At 34.4% G+C, this 25225-nt stretch overlaps 1 protein-coding gene across 2 annotated transcripts in view; it reads left to right on the top strand.

The window, feature by feature from the left end:
• Positions 1–23399, top strand: part of LOC128997994 (CTD small phosphatase-like protein 2) — a 36799-nt gene extending 13400 nt beyond the window's left edge. For both annotated transcript variants that reach the window (XM_054423892.1, XM_054423893.1), the window contains exons 2-11: positions 1691–1748; positions 4582–4786; positions 6134–6247; positions 7238–7391; positions 7815–7933; positions 8320–8484; positions 9302–9531; positions 13773–13899; positions 14387–14482; positions 15322–23399. In XM_054423892.1, the coding sequence (XP_054279867.1) occupies positions 4601–4786; positions 6134–6247; positions 7238–7391; positions 7815–7933; positions 8320–8484; positions 9302–9531; positions 13773–13899; positions 14387–14482; positions 15322–15387 (1257 nt within the window). In that variant the 5' untranslated portion in view covers positions 1691–1748; positions 4582–4600 and the 3' untranslated portion in view covers positions 15388–23399. The remainder of the gene's footprint in view (positions 1–1690; positions 1749–4581; positions 4787–6133; positions 6248–7237; positions 7392–7814; positions 7934–8319; positions 8485–9301; positions 9532–13772; positions 13900–14386; positions 14483–15321) is intronic.
• The last annotated feature ends 1826 nt before the right edge of the window (positions 23400–25225 follow it).

The following is a 25225-nucleotide window of genomic DNA, read 5'->3' as shown; positions in this document are numbered from 1 at the left end:
GTTGAATTCAAAACAATTGGCCCCCCTACGTCAATAGATGATTCCCGCAAACTGCATATTTCTATCTATTGCGGTTTTTACATAAACAAAGATGCAAGTTTTTAAAAAAACACCCTGTATATTTGAACGAATGTTTTTTTGGTTTCTGGGGACAACAAAATGAAAAAGTAGACTAAGTTATATATTCCCCGGGCCTAGGTCTTACCGTGCCACCTACGGTAATAGCTACTTCCATTTAGGGAAATTAGCTAAAATTGACTTTACTGCAAAGATTTGGCAATACATTGGGCGGGAGTTGGGCGTACTGGCGTTTGTATTGGGTAAATAGCCGGTTATTACCTTATACATTTAAAGCTGTATTTGTATGGTGTATAGTTTTTGTATTTTAAAAGTAGTTTAAATAGCATCGCGTCGTCCGCTGTGCGCACACACCGGTAAAGACGAATTTGTATTAAATGGGAAAGGATAAATGTTATTTGACGGAACGGAACAATAAAAAACATCTTGTGCTGCGGCTTGTTCTTTTGTGCGCGGCGGCAAGGATAGATTTTATTTGACGGAACAGAAAAAGACAAAGCCGTTTTGTGCCGCGGCCCGGCGTGTGAGTTTGTGCGCGTCAGCAAGTCGGATGTTATTTGACGGGACGGACAGTACAAATCAAAGCCGTTTTACACCGCATCTTGTCCGTTTGTGCCGTTTTGGATTTTTGTATTATTTTAAAATGAATTTGATTTAAATTACATTTTTTGGGTTGGTTGAATTACACGATCTTTTTATATGGCAATTAGGTTTAAAACATACTTTATAAATCCGATAAACAGCTAAAATTGTACAGAAAATTGATTATGTTTCGGATTGTATCTGCCATTGTCAAAACATTGAAGTTGGATGAAGAAATCCTTGTCATTGTTTACTAACAAACATAAACACACATACACGAACGGGACGACGACATTTACGAAACGAATAAAACTTAATAGGCCTTCTGCATCCTGGCCTTCACCGCGTTGTGCGTCCTGTACGTGCATTTTAGTAATAAGCCTATTAAGTTTTATTCTTTCTTAAATGTCGTCGTCCCGTTCGTTTATGTGTGTCTGTGTGTTTATGTATATTAGTAAACAATGATAAGGATTTCTTCATCCAACTGCAATGTTTTGACATTGGCGGATACAAGCCGAAACATGTTAACAATCTTCTGTAAAATTTGAGCTGTTTGTCGGATAAAAGGTATGTAAACCTATTTATCATGTATAATATAACATCTCAGGAGCTAGAATGGAAATTAATTTTAACGAACTTTTAATTTATTAAACAATTTTCTAACCTGTAAAAGTTGACTTTGTCACACAATTTACTTTTTAGTCATTTTGTTGTTGTAATAAACACGTTGTAAATACTTTAAAGTTCACACTGTTGGCAAACCAGGTAACAATGGTCGAAAGGGAGTGCAAGTAATAATTTTTAGATGGTAAAATTGTTGATTTTACAAGAAACATATTTTGTACTAGTGCTTTATTTGCAATTGGAAAGTGTCCTCATAAAGTTTGTTTCTATTGTTTGCAACTCTGAATATAGTTTGACTTTGTAATGCATTTTTATGTCCACATAACACCCAAGTATACTTCTACATCTATCGAAAAAATATACATCACATTTTGCTCTTGGTGTAACATAACTTTTCTTTTCACAGAAAATGTGTGCAATACGTAGAGTAGATACGTAAACACCCTCCTGTTGCTATTAAAGAGGTAAGTTTGTTTGGTGAATTTCCTTTGTTATATAAAATAATTAACATGCCTAGTTTAAATATAATTATAATTTTTTACTCTATGACTTAATGTTTTTTATTAGGTATGTGCAATGTAAAATAATGTAAACCTAATGAAATATCAAATGGAAACTGTAAGCCTACTGATTTTCTTCCTTTGGTCTGAGCATTTCAAAACAGTTGTTCACTTTTTCCAAAATTAGTTAACTAAGATACATACTGTACAGGTACAAAAATTGAAACAAACAGATGATTCAGCCAAATTTAATTCCTGCTCAGTTATAATATATTGAGGTGTGTATTTTTTATCAACTTTATGACTTATTAATTAAATAGCAAATAGACTAAACATCCCAAACCAAACAAGCAAGTTGATAATAGTAAGAAAGCAGAACAAACAAAACAAAAAAGTTCTATAACTGCCTTTCCAACAAACAAAACGTTTTCTACCCAGAACCAAAATCTGAGTTATAAATAAAGTTCATTATCTTTCCCTTTGACGTCACTATTTCGTTTTTTGTTGTTTATTTATATAAAACTGCAATTATAAGAAATGAATCCTATTAATTTAGTCTTTTCCCAATGCGTGTAAAACAGAATATATTCATTGTAATGTTAGAGACTCCATAGATTAGAAATATCTAACAGGAATTACTTAGTAAAAAAAAATAAATAAATAAAGATATTAAATTTTGATTTTTGCAATTTTTTATGAATTAGGGTTGTAAATTAAAGAAATATCAGATTTTCAAAATAATTTGCAGAATTCCTCTTTTGCCTTTATGTGACATCTTATCACATCTTTATAGACATGTCGTCCATTGTGTTCATCTACCCTCTATTTTTATTAATTGTTTTCATCCATCACAATTGTTTTTCCTTGTTTTGACTTCCATACTCAAAGAGGTGGTTCACGAGTTCTTGGTTGCGTGGTCTGCGGTTATCGTTGATCTCGGCCAATTTTAACCGACGGCCAAAATATGGGTTCACGACATAGAGCGTTAGCCAAGACCAACGCTGGCCGTCGCTCAACATCAGGGATTTACGGGAAATTTTTGTTGGAAGGTTGGCAACAGCCACATGGGCCCCTCAGCAGGTTTAAGTTCAAGTCCAAAACCATTGTTATTTTCGCCTGAGATTATCCTATTCACGCTAGACCATGACTCATGAACCCAACAAGTTGATTTTTTGGCCCGGGGTTTTTTCTAATTGGACTCGTGAAGCCGACTTTTTGCGCTCAGGTTTATCCCTCTCATAAATTGGGTGAAGTTTATCTGTATGCGCCCGTTATAACTGGATTTTGCGCTCGGACTTAGGACTATCACTGACTCGTAAACCACCTCTAAGTTGCTCATTGTGTTTTTGTTAATATTTTTTTAGTTTTGTTCTGGTTTATGTACTAATATTTAAACGTAAAATTCGTTTAAATACTTTTGTCATCTAGGGGCGTGATCGGATTCCAGATTCTAGCAAAGACTTACTTTTTCCCATTCGGATTTCTTCAACTAATAAAGATGGAAAATTTCTGCATCGTATACTTACGCTCTTTAAACCCCTTTTGTTCCAGTTTCACCTTTATATCCTAAGATGTAACTAGCTAGGCTCTACCTGGAACTGTTTTCACGTTCCTTAAAAAAAATACAAATTACTTTATAAAAATATGAGTTATATTATTGTTTTTTAGGTTTTTGATTTCAATAATATATATATATATATATATATATACCCTGTATACCCTGTATATATATATATACAGGGTGGTAATAAAGTCCGAAGACAGTTAAATATTAAACGACAACAGATAAATCAATAAGATTTGGTACATCAACACCACACCTAAAAATCAACTTTTTTTTAGGAAATATCAATTTTCTGTCATATCATAGGGACGTCCTATAGCAAGGAGTCAGAAGGAAATCTTAAATCGAAGCATAGGTTGACATGTACATCAAAATAAAGGTCTTTACTAGCAGAATATAATGTCGCAAATTTGTACTAAAACGGACAACCGAGCCAAGAATTACAGTTGTTCAAAGATTCATTTAATTTGCATTGCTATTATACGCTTACTCCTCAGGGGGCACAGCCTTAGGAATCGGAAGAAAATTGTTAACGTAAGCATAGGTCGATATGCACATCAAATCAAGGTCTTCACTAATAGATTACAATGCCGTAAATTCAATCTCAAAAGAACGCCTGAGTAAAAAATGGCAGTTCAAAGATTTAAAATGGCAGATTCAAGAAATGTTTGAATGGCTGCCATTTTGTGCAGGATCAATCTTTTGAAGTGTGGTTTGCGGCATTGTATTCTACTAAAAAAGACCTTCCATTTGATGTGCATATTGACCTATGCTTCCATTTAAGATTTTCTTCCGCCTCCTTGTGGGTCGTCCCCCTGAAGAGTTATTGGATCACTGAAACAGAATATGTGTTAAAATAAAGTTTTATGCTCTTTAACTTTGTACCAAGTATTGTAGCTCTATCTACATTATTTTTTAAAATATTTAACTGTCTTACCCCCTTTTCACTGGTATTCCATACCCTCCAGAGCTCTGGATGTTTACCCCCCCCCCCCCCCCCCCAGTGATTACGAGCCACCACTGCTTGCGGACCTGTGGAAAATTTGATGCAAACCAAAATTGACACTCTGAAATCCTGGTGAGGATTCCTGGCTTAGAGGGTTGCCATATTATCACTGAGATAAATCCATTGCTGATTTGTGAGATTTGAACCCGCAACCTTGGAGATGGAAGGCCCCCTCAACCACTAGACAAGCTCGCTCCCCTTTAGACCTTGAATATGGCTTGTTGCAGGTCCGAAAGAGTTGCAAAGATGATGTGGCTACGTAGTGAAAAGAGATGTCGGCCAAGGCTGAGATGGTGTGGCCGGGGTGGAGGGGTACAGAAGGTAGCAGCCATCGACCACACTTCCGCCCGTGTATCCACACACAACTCTCGTGTCAGCCGTTGCGGCAGAGTTACAAAGTGGCGTAGAAGGAGTGGCAGTCTTCTCAAAGAGGTTTCTCATTCAGACAGTCTTACATAGGGTGTTAGCTTAATAGTTGGCCTTACATTAAACCATTGACTTTTGGACACTGAAGTAGACATGATCTATACAGCGTGTCAAGTTAAGAAAAGTGCTTTACCCTGGTAAGGTGTTTTATGTGTACAAAAACATTTTTTCCCCTCATATCCGTCATTTTGTTTATTTTTTACACAAAGAATCACATCTTTCGTTTTTTTTACCTATTTCTTGGAAATTGGCATTTAGTTAAAATAAATAAAAGAGATAGATTTATTGAAAAATTAATTTTATCCAATATAAAATTTTAAATTGCAGCCTTTTAAATATTCAAAGTCGAATTCCATGAAACAAGAGACTCAATCATTAATTTACATTTCATCACATTTAAATCCCTTTAAAATTCAAATCCAATGACTCTTTGATTGTAAAAATTGGTTAATAAAAACTAGTTATGACAATTTAAATGTCAAATAACAATGGTGGTAATTTTATTTTTACGTTTACAACCTTAAAACACCTTAAAGTACAGCATTTTGTTCACACTAAAGAAGAGTATTAATACATTTATGTACAGTTGCATATTTTAACTAGAAGTGGTGTGGTGGACTATCTTTGACAAGAACACCTATTTGCCTGCTAGTGATGTTTTGTATGTTACAGCAAGCAAATATGTTACTGACATTTATTTTACTGTTTTTAGATACAGAAGTGTTTAGCAGAAAAATCAAAATTCAATAGTAAAATTTTGACGATTGATTTTTTACATTCAAACTCATCCTATCCACTGCCGGGTGTCGGTATCTGGACGACTTGACGATCATTTCTCGATTCCGATACCAATGTTCAAGAACCGACACATAAAGAAGCTGTTTCTTTTTAATCTTTTCCCATCTTTTTTGCCCACCCTATTGAGTAATCAGCTGATTTGATAGAGCATCGATTGCAATTGTCTGCTAAACACGCATCACCGTGCAGACGATGCATTACACCACAACAACGTAACTCAACTCATAACACAGTAGCTCGTATTAAGTTTTCATATAATCAGTAAGATATAAACAGTATTATTAGTGGGTTGAACACGTTGTTGTACTTTGAAAAGTTTAAATAAAATATTAGCAAGAACACACGATAACTTCTAACAAGACAGCAACATTTTTTGTAAGTGAGTAAGGGCCCCTCCGCAATTGCGGACCTGGCCAGTCCAGGCCTGCTTAAATGATTATATTAACTGACAAGTTTCATCAATTAAATTGTATATTTTGACCCACTTCCTGGAGTTTAGTAACATCACTTGTTTGTTTTTCGTACCAATATAACCAATAACTATTTACATTACAGACATGCAAAGAAAATGTTTCACCCTACCACAGTCTCAAGAAAGGGTTTTCACGTTCGAAGAAGATTCTACTTGAAGATAAACTATGCTCAAAGATTTCTGAGAAAGATATTCAGGTAATGAGTTCCACTCTTAAATCATCAAGAGTAAACTGTAGAAGGAATAAACAATTTACTGTGAATACACGTTTTGCATTTAAAGCAGCGATTGTAATTTAGAATAAACATAAGTCTAACCTTTGCTTGGTACAAACACAAACCAAGGTTCAAAATTAAAATATAGCTTCAGAACTTAAAACTACAGTACAATAACCAGTGACCTAGCCAGTCCTAAATTTTATATTTTTTTGTTAATTTACACATAAAATTATATAACTATGCTGTTCTTTATTTCTTATTATTAAGGTAGAAATTAGTAAGCCAACTGGTTAATCATACTAAGATTTATAAATAGCCTATATATGTATTGTAAGAAAGGGGATTAACCCCGTACCCACGGTGCTCATCTAAGCAGACACTCTGTTCACATTACACTTAGTCGACCAGTTGGTGTGAACAGAGTTGAACAGTAGCATGAGCATCGATTTACAAATTCGTTTCCCAGCTGACGTGAGCTAGGCGATGACCGGTAGGGCTGACTTCCAAGAAACATCGCTAACCTATAAGCCACACACCCTATCGGTAATCAGCCAATGAGAAGGGCTAATGAAGAAGATGGAGGGGTAAGGAGTCTTGGAGCTGGAGGACCTGAAGGAAAAAATCGAGGAGATCAAGCCACGGGACGAAAAAATCGAGAGTTTCGGAGTGCATGTATCGGTGCGTGTGCTTCTGGGACAATAAACAGTATTGTAGAAAATGTTAACTTTTCAATAAGATTTACTGCAGCCATTAAACATAGCATTTTGTAATGGGCATTGTTACTTAATAGTTTTTTAAAATACAGTAATCATACATTCAAGATAATCATGCAATTCTAACACTCCCCCTTGCATTCAAATGTCTTAAAATCAATTATTACGTGTTGAATATGCTCTCATTGTGTTATAATATTACTTCATAAACCCTATTCTTTTTTTTCTCCTTGCGTAATTTTATGGTTTGTTTTAGGAAAATGAAGAGACAAAAGAGAATTGGCAAGGCTGTTTGCACAATAGCAATTCTGGAAACTTGTATTCAGCAAGCAACAACAACAACCAGAACTTGTCCTTGAGTCTGGTGCCAGAATTAGCCCACCTTTTGCATCTGAAAAGAGATGAAGATGGTAATTTATGTTTTATTTTCAGCTACCTAAACTGCCTTTCAAGTAGAGTAATCTTAATATTACAACTTTAAAAGACTCATTTTTATCTTATGTCATGTATGGTCAGTGGAAAATATGTTTTAACCAGACCAATCTTAATTGTAAGCTTAAATGGTTCTAAACTTAATTTAATGTTCAGTTCTTAATTATATTTATTACATGTTTTAAAACAACAAAATCTGAAAGAATCCAAATTTGCTATTAGCCTAACTCAAAACTAATATCTTTCATATATTGTAGTAGAAATAAATTTTACAAACTTTTAAAATGAAAGAGATTATAGGAGGAAAGTTTTTTAACCAGGAATATCTTCCTTTGGGCTCTATGTTTAATGAAACATTTACTCGCTATAAAAAATAACTTAAAATCTTTCATGATTTACAGTTGAGCTCGAAAGCCTAGATTGTGCTTACGAAGACTCTGATATGAAACTGAAGCCCACCAATGAAGAAGACTGCTATGTTTTCTATCCAGAAGATGAAGAGAATAACTCATCTAATCAGGTAAAGTAGACAGTAATTAGCTGATAGTTGCAATGTGTGCTGTCAGATTTTTAACTAATAAAACAGAAATTGAGTGTAGGATAACCTAAGCTTTTTTGTTTTATCAATTGTTCTTAGGTTATAGGCTGAATGAATAAATTGCATCCCAACCAAGAGAGGCTTTGTGTAGATAGTTTTAGATTTTTAGATGACATTAATTAAAATAATATATAAATCGGCTGTTGATATCTTTGAACCAAAATAGTATTACAATTCCAACTGAAAACTTACAAAAAAAATAACAGGTTATCTGAAAAGACATCCCTTCATTTTAGTTATTTGGGGCTTTACTATAACTCAATATTGGGTTTTAAACTTGTCTCCCATGATGATTGCTTTTACCGCAGACTAGCATGGTGTCCCAGTGCTCTACTGATGATGAGTGGGAAACATTTGATCCGTACCTGTTTATCAAGCACCTACCTCCCCTCACCTCAGAGATGAGAGCTAGATGTCCAGCTCTTCCACTCAAAACCCGCAGCAGCCCTGAGTTCTCTCTTGTATTGGACTTGGTAAGTGCCCATAATAGACTAAGGCTATGTGCTGTCATTTTTTAATTACCTAAGTAATTAGGTTTTCAAAATACCCTGGATTTTGATATTGGATCACGTTATTTAGAGATTTTTTTCTTAAAGAATTAAGCTTGTAAATTCAACAAATAAGTCTATTAACAAATATTTAAGCCTAATAAAGATATTTCCAAAAATAATACAAATTTGTGCAAAGTATAAACATTTTTTTTTTTTTTTTTTTTTTTTTGTCCTAGGACGCTAGGCACGAGCCTGGGATTGTTTTTCACATTACTTCAGGCTAGACCTAGGGGTTGCGGCATTATCACTTAGATAAAATCCATTGGTGACTAGGCGGGGATTGAACCCGGGACCTCAGGGACTGAAGTCCCGCGCTCTAACCACTACGCCAGCTCGCTCCCCAAGTATAAACATTATGCAATGTATGTATCAGATTTGTAACTTTTTTATCACAATGTTAATGCATTTAAATCAGTTGAAACAAGACAAATATTTTATTTTGGATTTTAAGTTACGCTTTTTGATTACCTAGATATCAAAGGTGCTAAACACAGTACGTTGCCCCCATGTTATCATTCTACTTTTATAAAACCTGGTAAACTTCATTGTTCTATTGTAGGCCTTAGAAATTCAACAGTTTGGTTCAATGTATAGTATCTGAGTGTAAATTTGGCCAACTATTTCATATTGTTGAAAGGCACATCAAGAATATGACTCCACCCTGTGTCAAAAGATAGTCAAAAGTAAAGATTCAAAACATCACAATATCATATTGGTTTATTACTTTAATATTTTTCAGGATGAAACATTGGTCCATTGCAGTCTCCAAGAGCTTGAAGATGCCTCTTTTTCATTCCCAGTTTTGTTCCAAGAGTGCAGCTACACTGTCTTCGTCCGGACACGACCTTTCTTCCGAGAGTTTCTTGAAAGAGTTTCAGCCCTGTTTGAGGTCATCTTGTTCACAGCTTCAAAACGAGTTTATGCCGATAAACTTCTGAATCTCTTGGATCCATCTCGTAGATGGATAAAGTAAGTGTAATTATCAAAATACCACTTGATCATTTTATTAGTGGTTTTTTGTAAAGTGCCCTTGGCCAAGGTATGTTTATCTATGGAGGAGTAGGCTTGTGACGTTTATAGAGGATGAGATCGCTCTTTGTTTCAAATCCAACAACCATTGTACTGTCCGTTATGGTAAAATGAGATTTTTGCACCATAATGTTTATCAGTCATGTGTGTATACTAATGAACTGGGAACATTAGGAACCTGGATACCTACTTAAAGCATGGCTATTCTAAATTATGAATTAAATAAATGCAATGTTGTTAAATATTAAGTTAATTTCACTCAATCTGTGACTATACCAAGAATATATCCACAGTAAAATCATATATTTCCTCAGTACTCTGCTCATGAGCTCACCTATAAGGCCCCGTCCTAGCTGAGCGGTAAAAATTCGGTCGGCGTTGCGTGCGTACGAATGGACCGGCTGGAAAACTTCAAACGCACGTTAACATATGAGAATGTCCTAGCTGACCGAACGATGAGATGGTTGGTGGTGCATCAACGCAGCTACCTGCGGCGAAACACAAACTGGTTTGTCTTTGGTCGTCAGTACGAATTTGGTTGACAGTGCGGCAATTACGAGATAGAGTAATCAACAGAGAGGCCTCATAAGATTTTTAGTCTTTAACGAGAAATCTCTTTTCAATTCACTGACTACATGATCAAAGGTTACAATTGACATCCTTGTATAGTTTGTGAATAATTCAGAATTAGTTTACACGAGGAATGATGGAATTCACCAAACTGATGCCTTTCCTTAAAAATTGCATTAGTAGGTGCTCTAGTTGCCAGAGAATTCTCAAGTTTTCCTCTTCAGGTAAGTATATGTTAGTGACGAACTATCAAGCAAAATAAGCTTACGCCTTTTCCCCTGGGATAGCATGACCACACACTTCCACTCACTGTTGAATTGTTTTAAAAGCTACTGAGACAGGGCCCTAGTCCCTGCCGCACCACACCCCCGCGACGACCAACGCAAGTTCCGTGTGGACACACTTTCGGTCGGTCGGCGTTGCGAGCGATGCCGCACGCACCGCCGAACGAATTTTTGCCACTCAGCTAGGACGCCGCCTAACGAGCCAATACTTATAAATAAAACACTATGCCATTCGACTTATTACTAAACATACACATACAACTAGCTCACTAAACTGATTACCATTTTTCTTTATATTGTTCCCTTCCTACAGATCTAAACAGTTGTGATAAAAATTTGTTTCTAAGTTTTGTGACAGTTAAATTAACTATGATTGCTTTCATAGCAGTGAAAGCCAGTTGAGCAAAGCGCTCACATTTCATGGTGTTTAGATAAAGCAATCAATTAAAACAACGTTTATAGATATAATACAACTTTTACATCAATTTAATCTATAAGTTTGTCTCAGAACTATCAACATCTAGGCTTATAACAAGTTTCATAAGTAAAGATGTGAACATTACGTACATATCCTTTGTACAGTTCTTTTTATATATTTGCTTGCTAATATCATCTGGTGAACCCACTGTTCTGGTTGAACCCGACCAATCGACACTTTCTCAATCTTGACCAGATTTGGCAATTCGGGCAGAAATAATCCTGTGTGGATCCATATGATCAACAGATGTTATTTTTTTTTGTAACTTTGAGAGAACAGCACAAATAGTTTTTACCATGCCTTAAGATCTGTTTTCTTAAATTTTGTACATTTAACACATGAAAAGCTTTGTTTTCAATATAGTGTTCTACATTCAAATAACTCAAAACATTACAAAAAGTAGTTGGTGCGTTTGGGGCATTTATTGCTCGTTTTAATTTTCTACAAATATCAGGCAGTTTTTTAGATGCATTCTGAAATTGTCCTAAATATGACACTCTTATGCGAATTAGGTCTTTTCTCGTAAAACTAAAACGTAAACAACTATTTTAGGTTTACTTACTTGGGCAATTATATACCCCAAGTCGTTTCCATCACGATGCTATCATCAAATACCCCCGCCGCAGCAAACCTACAGACTAAGCGGATTTCCGTTTGCCTGATTGGATTTACACTAAAATGTCTCCTTAAAATATCACATTTATTCCCTATTTAAATAGCATTAGTTTAACGAGTACTTAGGTTTGCTGCAACAGGGAGGGTAAAAAGGTGTTTTTTGTAAAATGTTAATAGTTTAGTATGAAATTAACACATTTTCCAAATTTGATCAAAATATGCTCATAAACAAGTAAACTACAACAGTTCACAATTTTCTCCATAAGAATAACATGGGAATTTTAAATTTACGCTTTTTTGAATTTTCTCCGCAACCATTAGGCATACAACAATGCTTCAATGTACTAAATTATTTCTTTTTTTAAGCTCTACAAAATGGTTGGGAAAGAAATTCCAAAATTTTATGTTTTAGGGTGAAAAATGGGAAAAACTTATTTTTACCCCAAAAAAACCCCCATAAACACCTATTTCCATAATACGATCATGCTGCTTCGCGAACTCGTTCGAACAAACGTAGGTTTACATGTTTGTATCAAATTTCACCAAAATCGGATGATTTTTGCTCGAGTTATAACGGGCACATATATAAATATATGAATTTGAACGGATCGTGTTTTTGGCCTCTATGGACCTCAAAACCAAAAAGTAAATCGGTCCCGGGTCCAGGTCTTACCATGAGTACTACGGTAATAGCTTATTCCCTATATGGGAAATTCACTAAAAGATTTCAAATGTTGCAATAGGTTGGGAAGTCTAGGACTTGTTGTTTAAACTCAGTGGGGAATAGTGTGTTTTGTTGATAGTAGCCAATTTACATAAATATCAATCTAACAATATGTAGAAAAAGTAGGATAGCAGCTAGCTTACCTTGAAAGTGTAGGTAGGCCACAGAACATGTAGAAAATACACTGTGCACACAATATTTCGTCCCCTGAGGGACTTTGTCAAGTGTAGAGAAAGAGTTTACAAATTAAGTTTAAATTTTAATTGGTGATTTAAAATTTGGCCACCAAGCTTAAGATAATGTTTTTATTTATTTTTTATTTTATTTTTAAACACCAACCTAAGTCGATATTGGCACACTCAAATGTTTCCACATGAAACAAGCATTAAATTGGTGTTTGTTTGTTGTTTTGTTGAATATCCAAATAGCTTTGCTGTGCTCCACTCAAAGCCTGTGTCACACTTGGCTACTTACTAGCAGCTACCTAGTAGCAGCTACTGAAATAGCAGCTACTTTTCCTGTCACACTTATTTTGGTAGCGTCTATTCACTAGCTGCTACTACTAGTTTAGCTCAAGAGAGGTTATGTAACAAAGACACGGATATTTTTTATACAGGTTCAAAAAATTAATCACATCTCCCCCACCCCACTTCAGATCACTCATGATTACTTCAGAAATTATTCAAAATGAACGAGAATAAACAAATCAGGCAGACAGCACATGGTGCAAGTAGCCGCTAGTCTGCTATTGAAGCTGTCACACTGGGCGACAGTCGCTACTTGATAGCTGCTAGTTGGTCACGTGACTCACTAGCGCAGTTTAGTAGCACGGAAAGTTGGACATGTTCAACTTTCCATGCTAGTAAAATTTCACTAGCGCGCTACTCTTAGTAGCTGCTACTGTCTATGTCACATTGGCTACTTAGTAGCTGCTATTTCGCTAGCTGCTAGTAAAGTAGCGTATTGTGACACAGGCTTAAGGTCTCACTTTGAATCTGTACAAGTTTTTTGTTCCATAAAATTCATAAGATTTTAAAATCATGTCAAACATATCCTTTTATAATTAATTTAAAATGTGTAATAAGCTAAATTCGTAAATTATCACTAGGCAAAGCCGTTAAATATTTACAGATAAACCCTAAACATTTTTTAACCCTAAATGTTCGTTTCTGTGTACGTGTGCGTGTTAAATGTATTTATTTATTATGAATTGACGACCTTCGAATGAAGCAAGAAGACATCTGTACTGGCCTGACGATGACTCCTTTGTGAGTAAAAACCGGTTGCAATTTAGCAACACATTGATCACATAAATGCAGGTATTTACACCATTATTTAGTATTTAAATGTGATCAGGAGGCTAAAATTCAATATAATGAAGATATTGGTTGTTTGTGAGCATTGTGTCTGTGTCAATGGTAACTAAATCAAGGATATATCAATCCTGGGTTGAGTGTTACCAAGGAAAACCGTTAATTACAGACAGTAATATTATTGTGCATTGTTACAGATATCGGCTGTTTCGTGAACATTGTGTCTGTGTCAATGGGAACTACATAAAGGATTTATCCATCCTGGGTCGAGACCTCTCAAAGACAATCATTGTGGATAATTCTCCACAAGCTTTTGGATATCAGGTGAGTTCCAATCAATACATTCCTATAAATAGTTGTAAAGGTTTCTAACCTTTTCTGGAAATAAGTTTTGACCTGATATTCTAGCACAATAAATACTCATTTATTATATTATCATGCATTTCGGTTGTTTAATAAATATCTCTCTGATTGTTGGATCAATCAACTATTGAATCAGTCCTTGCAATCTTAAAATTAGGGTAGTTAGGCCTTGAAACCTTGTTAAGATAAGTTGCTAAAGATTTATGTACTTGCTTCGTTAAGGTTGATCTCTACGTACAAGAGGTCTTTGAGATACAGGGCTAAAGTACCACTGTGGCATTATTATCATTAGTAGCCCTATTGCTTGCCAATTCATTACTGTTTGGTTGCTGGATGAAAACTCCTGTCCCTATTTAGATTTATATTTTAGTTTTGAGTGAAAATCAGGAAACTCGTTAAAAAACACTTTTTCATAGTAAATTATTGTAACAACTCTTATTTTTTCTAGTTGGAAAACGGCATACCAATTGTGAGTTGGTTTGTGGACCAGAGTGATTCAGAACTCATGAAACTGTTGCCTTTTTTAGAGGATCTGGTTTATTTGGTAAGTGTTCCAACAACTAGTTTAGACTTTTAAGTATTTTTTTTTCTACCACTGCATGGAAATGATCACATTTCCATACCTGTAAACAGTACATAAAATAGCTCATTTCCGCTTTATTCATCCTTGCTTGTGTTTGCAAGTGGGAATATTCCTGCTCGCTAAATCAGCTGATTTCACTGTTGACGTTTCTATAAAACACTAACATCCGATAAGTAAATAACATAACCTAAAATACCAAATATAATATAAATGACACTATATACAACTAAATAGTTAATCTGTGTGTTATTATAAGTTAATTATAGTGGTAGGAAAAATATTGTATATATTACGAGCACAAACAGTCATTGTCCCTCTCGAATGTATGGCCACATACAGCTTAAGCTTCGCGTGGTCATCTACAGTTCTCGAGCGACAATGACGTAATTTGCGCTCTTAATACACAAATAGATATTGTATGACTACAATCAAACCTATTAGCGTGTACATTAATAGAAATAATGACTAAAAATTTCATATTTTGCAACTGCGGTATTTTCTTTTCGTTGTCAGATGTTTTCATGGTATTTGTGACAATGGCTTAAGAACAGAAAAAGGTTCTGGGGTTTGAATGGGGGAAAATTTAACACCTTTAATAACTTTGATGACAGAGAAGCTTGATTTATTTGATGATTTTGAACATGTTTTATTGTTGGATGTATTTTTTCCACTGTTCATGCTATACAACCTTTCAGCTTATCCTACCATGTCGCTGGTGGTTTAGGTCTGATAATCAAGACTAAATGTAATATTTTTGTTCTGAAAGAGTTGTTCACTGAAGTTAATTTGTTCATTTTCAGAATGAAGATGTCCGGCCACACATCAGGGACAAGTATCGTCTCTTTAGCTTTTTGCCCCCCGATTAAATAGTCCAGACCTCTCGCTACTCTCAGGCCTTCTATACATTATTACTAATTGATAGCTAAACTGGTTAGTTTAATTTTAGCTTTACCAATTATTGCTGTTAAAGTTGTGTTTATTTATTGGTTTAAATTTTTTTTATCAGTATTGTCATTATAAAGCTTTGTAAAGTTCTGTGTTTAAAGATATAGAAATATTTTTTATAATAATGTTAAGCCATTGTTTTTATTTTTAATAATGTTTAGTAATGACAGAGTTAACATTTTTGAACACTGCTTGCACACAAGGTTTATATTATAAAAGTAGAAGAATAGTTATTGTAAAGTTATTTAACTCTATATTGTTAAAAACTCTATTAGAGAACCTTTTGCTTGCCGAATGTATTTCTTAGCCAAACTATCTAAAGGCTGCAAGCCCAAGCCATATTTTATAACACATTTACTTAGAAGGCTTTACTATACAAAGAAGATGTTTACTTTTACCCTTACAAGTTTATTTTGAATATGTTCTAAATTTATTCCAAGCTGAAAAATTTAGACCTTACCTTTATCTTTTTTTAATTTTTAACAATATTTCCTAAGAAAATCCATTTTAAATTTCCTTAACCAAATAGTTTCAAAAAGGTTTGAATAATACTGTTTTTATCTGAGATATCTAATATTCATCTCATATTATGTAGGTTTGCTGCCATGGTTGTATTTTAATGTTGTTTTAGGGCTAGATAAAAAAAAACTATAGAGTTTAAAAATATATTGTTAGTTGTATAGATATTTTAATGATTTAAAAAAAAGTTATATTGATATAATTTGTATTTTTTTTCTGGACTCATCCAGTTGTTAGGGATAGATATTCATTATAGAGGGTGATTAAAAAAGAATGACCCAATTTCAAACAGTTATATTTATTTCAAAAAACGGTACACACAAACAAATTTTTACATCAAATTACTCACAAAAGCATCTAGTTTATGATGATGTATTACAAGTGTTCTATGTGCCCTCCATTTGAGGCTTGGACGACGTCTAGATGGTAGGCAAATTCATCCCAGACTGTTCGCAAGATGTCTTCTCAGATAGTAGCTACTGCATCAGTTATCCTGATCTTCAGCTCCTCAATATCACGTGCTAAGGGAGGAACAAAAACACGATCTTTAACGTATCCCCACACGAAAAAATCACACGGTGTTATCGTTATGTCAGGGGACCGTGGAAGCCAGGAATGCATAGCCAAGTCTTGTGGTCCTGTGCGTCCTATCCAACGTTGAGGCAAGTTGGTGTTGAGGAAATGGCGTACATCCTTGTTTCAGTGTGGTGGTGCTTCAACTTGTTGAAAGATGAAGTTGTCAGAGTCAGGAATTAGTTGAGGTAATAACCAATTTCGTAGCATTGCTAGGTCAGATGCACCATTAAGACACACCTTCGTTTGTGAAACCACACAAAAAACGTTCACTTTAGGCGAATCTCGTTCATGCTCCACTGTTTAATGGGGGTTTTCGGTTCCCCATATACAAACATTATGTCGATTCACTTTACAGCTCACATGAAATGTGGCCTCATCACTGAATATCAACCGTGGCAAAAAGGTATCCTCCTCCATGTTGTCTAGGACATCATTACAAAAGTCAACACGTCTCCTTTTGTCACCAGCACGGAGCGCTTGTACGGGTTGCAATCGGTATGGTCGTAAGACCAAACACCACCTTAACACGCGCCACACAGAAGTCTGAGCAACTCCAAGTTCTCGGCGCTGTGTCAACGTACGCTGGTTCAATTAGAACTTCTCCGGAATCTGTTGAACTGTCTCTTCAGATGTGCGTGGTGGACCGGCACTTTTCCCCTTGCATAAACAACTAGTATTAACAAACTGTTTATACCACTGACGAATGTTCTTGGTAGAGGTGATTCAGCACCAAAACGAATCCGATACGCTCGTTGAACAGTGACAATTGATTCAGTTTTGCTAAACTGAAGAACGCAAAAAGCCTTCTGTTGAGTGGACGCCATATATTGTTTCAGACTTCCTAGACGCTCAAGGTCAGCGCTCTTGTTGACATCTAGCGGCGATTTTTCAAAACTCTAGACCTCTCCAGTTGTCAGTAATGCAGTTTCGTTGGCGGTTGTGCACTAAGATCCATAATATTTTAAGTTAAAATTGGGTCATTCTTTTTGCATCGCCCTTTATATTTTATATGACACGTTTTTGTTTTCTTAATACTACTCTTCTCTTGACTTAAATATTTGGTAAATGTCATGCACAACTTTCCCATGGTCTTTATCTCTAAGCTTGGGCCAAAAATCTCCTTAGCCTAATACAGGAATATATTATTAACAATTATCTTAAGCTTTTTTATACAAATTTGTGTGAAGAACTTTTCTGTAAAACCGAGCAGATTTATTAATACTTACACATTAAAGGTAATGATAATATTTAAATCTTAAATGGTGAATAAACAAACTTAACAAACAAAAGGATCTACGCAAAAAGAATTTCTGATCCACAAATATATTGCAAATACAGTGTTAAACAGGAACTAGGCAAATTTAAAACCCCCATTAAATTATTTATTACCTAATAGTGTTAACGAAATCTTGTCAAGTATTATTTATCTTATGGCTAAAGTAACCTTTCAAAATGAAAACTAAAATGTAACTGTGTATTGCTCTAGGAATAGATTTATATTTTTGTTTTAGATTTGCATAAAACCACATATAGTTTTTGAAAAGTCTTGATATTCGTATTTAAAATGCATTTTTTGTAGTTATGTGAATAAATGTAAAACTAACTTTCTTAGTTCATAGAAATGTTATCTGAAATGATTTTTTTCATGGAAATGAACAAATAATTGTAAAACAATGAGGGTAGCTACTTGGCCAATTAAGCTTACAGCATCAAGTTGGAGATTTTTGTGAAGCCGTTATTTTTAATTAAAAATACCCCCGCCGCAGCAAACCTGCCGTCTAAGCGAATTTCCATTTGGCTGAATTGATTTTCAATCGATCTATTTAAATAACATTAGGTTTAACGAGTACCTAGGTTTGCTGCTACAAGGAAACTAATAAAGTGTGTGTTTTAAGTAAAATAATTATTGCTTAGTATAAAATGAATATATTTGCCAAGTTTGATCGAAAGATATCCATAAACAAGCCAACTACAACATTTTACAATATTCTCCATAAGAATAACATGGGAATTTTAAATTTACAATTTTTTTAGTTTTCTCCGTAACCAATAACCGTACAAAAACACTTTGATATACTGAATTGTTTGTTTTTTTAAGCTCTTTAAGAAGGTTTAGAGAAAAATTGGGAAACTTTGTGTTTTGAGGGTCAAAAGTGAGAAAAACCAATTTTTATCCTATAAAACCCCCCATAAAACCCTGTTCCCATGGTCCGATCATGCTGGATCGCGAACTCATTCAAGTTTATCCCGCCTTACACCTTCAAACCAAATTTCATCAAAATCGGATAAAAATTACTCAAGTTATCGTGTTTACGGACACATATATATATATATATATATATATATACATATATAAAAATTTGAACGAATGGTGTTTTTGGCCTCTGGGGACATCAAAATGAAAAAGTAAATCGGTCCCGGGCCTAAGTCTTACCATGAGACCTACGGTAATAGCTACTTCCCTATAGGGAAATTCGCTAAAAAGGAAAACTACACAATTCATTTCTCATTGACGAGGTACTATATCAAAACACTTTTTTAACAAAGCTTGTATACCTTCAAGGTTTGATTAAATGGCATCATGAAATGTTCAAAACTGACATAATACCATTAGCAATCCCTTTCTTATTGATTCCTTTCAAACACAATTTCGTTTTAACCCAGAGAATTGTTGTATGAAAGACTTTTTTAACAATATTAATGACTGTATAAATGCAATAAACATTTAAAAAAAGTTTTGGACAAGCTACTTATCAATAAGTTATACATATACATTACATATCAACGCTTTATACATTTTGTTTTTTTAATGGCCTGTGTTCAGGGGGTCTAGGATTGCATTGCAAGTGCTCTCATTTAATTCTGTCATAAGAGAACACTATACATTATAATACATCAAAACATGCTTCATAATTTTCCTCCTTATGTCATTTCTTCGCTACTTAATGTTTGATTACAATTTTAAGATTAACATAAGTAGATAGTGCTTTTACAACTACCTAGTAACATAGTATTTTATTAGCTTTATGCCAACATTTTTAGTCTTTGGAAAAATACCTCTTGCACAGCTTTCTCCCATCCTATTAATTCTTTTAATTTTAAATTTGTTTATCGGGAAATCAGAAGAGTGTATCCTTCAGAGAAAGGAAAGTATGCTAGTGAGCTTATTTGTACAACTGAGCCCTCATTGGACTTGGAGTAGCACAGCCAAGCTTTATCTGAAGACATTTTCCCCTTCAATCTCAGTTCTTCCCATGTCTGTTGTGTTTATAGTTCTCTGTAAACTTATGTTCCTTATAGTGTTATGACTGTGCAGAAGGTCTCGGAAAATGTATGGTACTCGTAGTTAGTTCGTCGTCATTAAGTGTTGTTATTTTGTAATGTTTTAGAGGGTCCGCGGAATTGGCTAACTCTGGAACTCGCTAACCCCATGTTAAATGCCCTATCTTCAAATTTGGTCGATGAGAGGAACTCGCTAACTTGTTCGGTTTCGGAATTGGCTAACTCCGGAACCCGCTAACCCGCTCTAGAGCCGAGTTAGCGAATTCCGTCCTCGTACGGAAGTCGCTAACTCGGTCCCTCGGCGGAACTCGCTAACTCCCAATCAGAAGCCTCGCGGGCCGTCCAATGGGAGCCAAGCACGAATATTTTTGGCCAGTGTTGCCGAAAGTGTAGTACCTATATCGTATCGGCACCATAATGTCGTATCCTACGCTTAATTAAAAGTAAGAGCAACGTAGTCGATAAAATAAATATATTTTGAAGTATGTTTAACCACAGAGAAGTTCTTATGATTATTAGGGTGGAAAATGCATTATAGTCTTACCATAGACTAACCAACACAAGTAAACTTTACATCCCATTGTAAACTTTGAAGCTCGTTTTTCGTGTCTAGTTCATGTCCGGTGACACTGATCACTAGTGTCGACAAAATTGTCTTTCTATTATTTTATAGTTAACTTCATGATTTGTTCCTTACTGTTTGGTTATATAACTAGGGGACGTGTTATTAGTTGTGATTAGAACGTTTTATTTGGTTAAACGAGGTTTTAATTACTGAAAACAAGAAACAATTGTAAACAAAACACGACCTCTAAAGACAGTACACCGGACAGAACTAACAATACAACTGTCTTCAGATCATCCATAAGGATGAGAAATGTACTAATATAAGGGAGTATGTTTTATATGTGGGTTTCTTACTTAAATAGTAGCTTATTGGTATGAAAAAGATAAAAATGCACATTTAATTTGGATCTATTACATGTTATGAAATATCTATTTTCGTAGTCCGCCATTTGTTTTTTTTATTGGAATAAATACCATTTTGTGAACTTCTGCAAATAAAATTTTGATTTCGTATTTTATATACTGGGCTTGTAGTAACCTTAAATCATAAATCATACTAAAATTTACACGTTAAACGTCATTACAGAATTACATTGTAGTGGTTATGTATTTTTAAATAGAGCTATTGGATTTAAATAAATATTTATTAATACATTATAAAGTGGTAGGCCTAATGTATTCATGGATTGCATTAAAAGTTAGTCTATGCATAAATACAACTTGTAAATTTCTTTTTCGTAGGCTATTAGTGTAGAACCCGGGTCATCCTCTTAATTTTGTTGAATTAATATTAATTTTACGTCTTTCAGTAGGCTTACTTTTTAAAAGTCTGGAGTTTTTTTCCAGGCTGATTCTATCTTATCCAAAAACAAAGCTATTGTCTATTGTGTAGCTTAGTACTGGGGAACGGTGAACCGAGCAATGGCTTGGTATAGTTTATATCGTTTGTGAAAGCAATATAAAGGAAACCCAACACTCAAATCAGGAAAATCCGTCAATTAGTTTATTAAAAATCGTGAATTAAAATAACCCTGTCACGTTTTATTATATGAATATTATATCTTCTCCTATTTTTTACTAGTGGTGCTTAGGTGTACAATCTAAAAACTGTTTTAAAACATGTAACATTATTGCTAAAAAATTCAACACATTTTAGAATTAGGCAACTATTTACTAGTAGGCCTACAATGCTTTGGTTCAAACTATTAGGCCTAGATAAAAACTTAGTCTATGTCATCATATTTGTACACGTAAGTTGGACCGTTCAACGACGAACATTTAATTTAAAATCTATTAATTAATTATGAAAGTTACGATGGTTGATGACTGTATTAATTAATGGTTTTGGTTTATTACGACATTACAATTAAATCTGTTTTCCGTGTTTAAGAACTTGCGTGTATTTTAGCTTATTTTCGTAGAGGTTTAATTATTTATTACCAATTAAACTAAATTTTGAGTATTTTTCATATTCTATTATTTTCTTTTATACTGATGGCATTTATATTTAAGATCGAAATCATAAACATTTAACTGGCCATTGTACAGTTTAATAAAAAACACTTTTTCCTACAGTCACCCGACAAAGTTGGCTTCCTTGTACTGTTTATAGTACAGAAAGCTGCTAATTGCTGCATATTTATACTTTGCCGTACGGTTTATACTTTGTCGTACGGTTTATACTTTGCCGCACATCAGGATTCCAACTGAACAACACAAAACAGCGTGGTTCTATTATGCACGTAATCCGTGTACGCTTGGAAATAGGTTGGCAACACTTAAAGATAATAATACTATGAGCAGCTGATTGACTATTATAACTACGATTTAACCTGTCATTTCGTGTTTATAGTTTCGGTATTTCTGAACATTCTGGACTTTTCTTTTAAATGTTTTTAAAACATTCCTACGATCTTAATAAACAAGAAAATACCTTTAAAGCATTTTTTTAGGCGCGGAAACCACTTCAAATTACAAAAACATACGGAACTATATTCTCAAAACGCGGAGCACATTTCTTGCCGAGGAAAAATAGCGGAGTGATACGGACCGCGGGTACTACTTTCTCTAGGGCACCATTTGTGTTACCAGCTGAACCTAAAACCGTGTTGTATAGTGTTTGAAAGACTAATTATTTATATGTTTTATAGTGACTGTAGGAAAAATATAATGTGTAACACGAGTGAAAAAGGCCTTTGCTGCACTCGAGATCATTCCGCACGAGCCGCATTGCTCTCGTGTGCAGCAAAGTGCCACTTTCACCACTAGTTACACAAATAACTATTTCATGATTTTTTAATTGTCTTTTCATTACTTTGGGCTAGTTATCTGTTAAAAGTGGAATTGATAACAAAAAAAATAACATTTACTGTATCTTTATAGACACTGACATTTTGAAATACGGCAGTGTACGATTATTTTGTCGTACAAGGTTGGCAACGCTCCGAGCAGTGGGCGCGGCCGGGTTAGCGACTTCCAGAGTTAGCGAATTCCGCCGCGAGACAAAATCGAGTTAGCGGGTTCCGGAGTTAGCCAATTCCTGACTGAGACGGTTAGCCAGTTCCAGAGTTAGCCAGTTCCGCCACACGACCGAGTTAGCGAGTTCCTGAGTTAGCCAATTCCTACGTCTCGTTTTAGAAACTAATACAAACAAATCACAATCTACACATGTAAGTGTTATATAAAACTAACATTCAAATTTATATAGAAACATTATTTTAAATATAAATAATTTTAAGATTGCCCTAGATGTAGAATGTCTGTCACCTGTACATTTATTATTAGGCAATTTCGATGTGGAGGTATCTGTTTTCAAGCATAGTAGTAACCCAAGTTTTAAAATTTGTAACGGCAAAGCCATTATGTTCTGATGACTTATCGATCATTATTGAATAAGGGGCGGATTTCAGGTTGAAGCATGTTAATCATAGCTTATTGTGCATGAACTCAAAGTAATTAGCAGGGCATTAAACTCTTATTAAAGTCGTGCATTTTCATTTTACTGGTTATAAATTAAGTGTATTTTTTGGGGGATCTGATTTAAGTTCAGCTGATTGCTGTAGGAGCAAAAAATATGTTGTTCATTCATGATTAAGATTTATGATCTCAACCCTAAACTTATAGTCACATCATAGTTTTAACCTCTTGACCATATCGTTTAAGGTTAAATTTAATGTCTGTTTAGTGATGTGATTGTGGAATTACAGTAGAGTCTTTTGAGGCTGTTTTACTTTTAGCTATTCTCCCTTTAGCCACTCTTTCTGTATATTTCCCTTGGGCATTATTCTGTAGTGGTCAAACAGAATGAAACTTCTAAATGGTTTGAGTTTTGCATAATTCATATTAAAGTTCAGACTGGTTAAAATTTTCAATAACTTTTTAGAATCTTGGAAGAGACACTTTATAGTGGTCGTAGAACGACTAAAAAACGGCTACCTTCACACGAGTGCAATAGTATTTAAGTTAAGCGTAAATCAAATCAATGTAATTGTAGACTAACCTGTTAAATGCAATAATCTACTAAAAAGTAATTAATAACTACTAGCACAAGTTGATAGTTAACACACAACTTTGCACTAGTAGTCACACCATTGGAACATTAAGTAATTTTGTATTTAAATATTATTTGAAAAATTCAAAATGTTTTACAGAATAATTTAACCTTATTTAAAGAGTGCCTTTTGTTATTGTGTTATTAACATAATTTTATAACTGAATACTTAAAAGTTTCTCAATAAAATATAGTTCTTAAGCTAATATTTATGCATAAATTGCACCATTGTTTAGTTGACAGTTGGTATTTTATTTGTACTTACATATGATATATTTACATTTTTTGTACTGTTGGTTATACTTGCCGTGTCAAAATAATTTAATTTAATAAATTTTTTTCAATTTCAGTGTGCCTATCCTTTCAATCCAACATTTCAGAAAACTCCCTATTGCTCAGGTATGTTTGGTGCTTCACCTCACATTGAATAGCTTTGTAAACAAAGCTATGGATAAAGCACAAAACACTACCCGTCTATACTTTTTTGCACATACAGATTTCATCGCTAGTTTCCCTTATTTAATACAGAACACTGTAGTAGTGCACTCATCACTCATGGGTACTTTGGTATTAATACCTACCACATCTTCTAATGGTGGTTAGGTTAGGCTAGGAAATTTTTGTTATTTTAACTAATTAAAATCTTATTTGGAAGTCAATTTATCAGTGTGGTCGGTATAATAGTACCCACTCGCATGGGTGGTTTTCAGATTCACAGATTCAGAAACGCATCCATTCATGTTTGTTCAAGTCTGGTAGTTCTGAGTTTTGTTTTTATTTTATGTGGGGGAGGGGGGGTCCTGTCTTGACATGAGTGAGTCTACTGCATGTTTAAGGGAAATGCACATTCTCAAAATTCGGTAAAATATTAAATGAAATTTAAAAAAAATATTTAATCAGTAAACCCACTTAGAAAATGTTTGAATTAAAGAAGGGGGGGTCCTGTCTTGACATGAGTGAGTCTACTGCAATTTATTTTTAAAATAAATGCACATTCTCAAAATTTGGTAAAATATTAAATGAAATTAAAAAAAAATATTTAATCAGTAAACCCACTTAGAAAATGTTTGAATTAAAGAAAAAACAGCTGCGGATTTCAAAGAAATCATATAGGTAGCTAATCCAGACTATGTTTAATCTATGCCCAGACCAACAGATTATGCAGTTAGAAGTTAGAATATGGGAACGGGCTGAAAAAGCTCTAAATAAAAAATGTGTGAAGCCACAGAGAAGTAAGATAAAGATACAGAGGAAACATTAAATTC

The sequence above is a fragment of the Macrosteles quadrilineatus genome, unplaced genomic scaffold (genome assembly GCF_028750875.1).
Source record: "Macrosteles quadrilineatus isolate MER2022 unplaced genomic scaffold, UCM_ALF_1.0 Scaffold_7__1_contigs__length_78375512, whole genome shotgun sequence".
In the NCBI taxonomy this organism is placed as follows: Eukaryota; Metazoa; Arthropoda; class Insecta; order Hemiptera; family Cicadellidae; genus Macrosteles; species Macrosteles quadrilineatus.
This window is presented reverse-complemented; position numbering and strand designations above follow the sequence as displayed.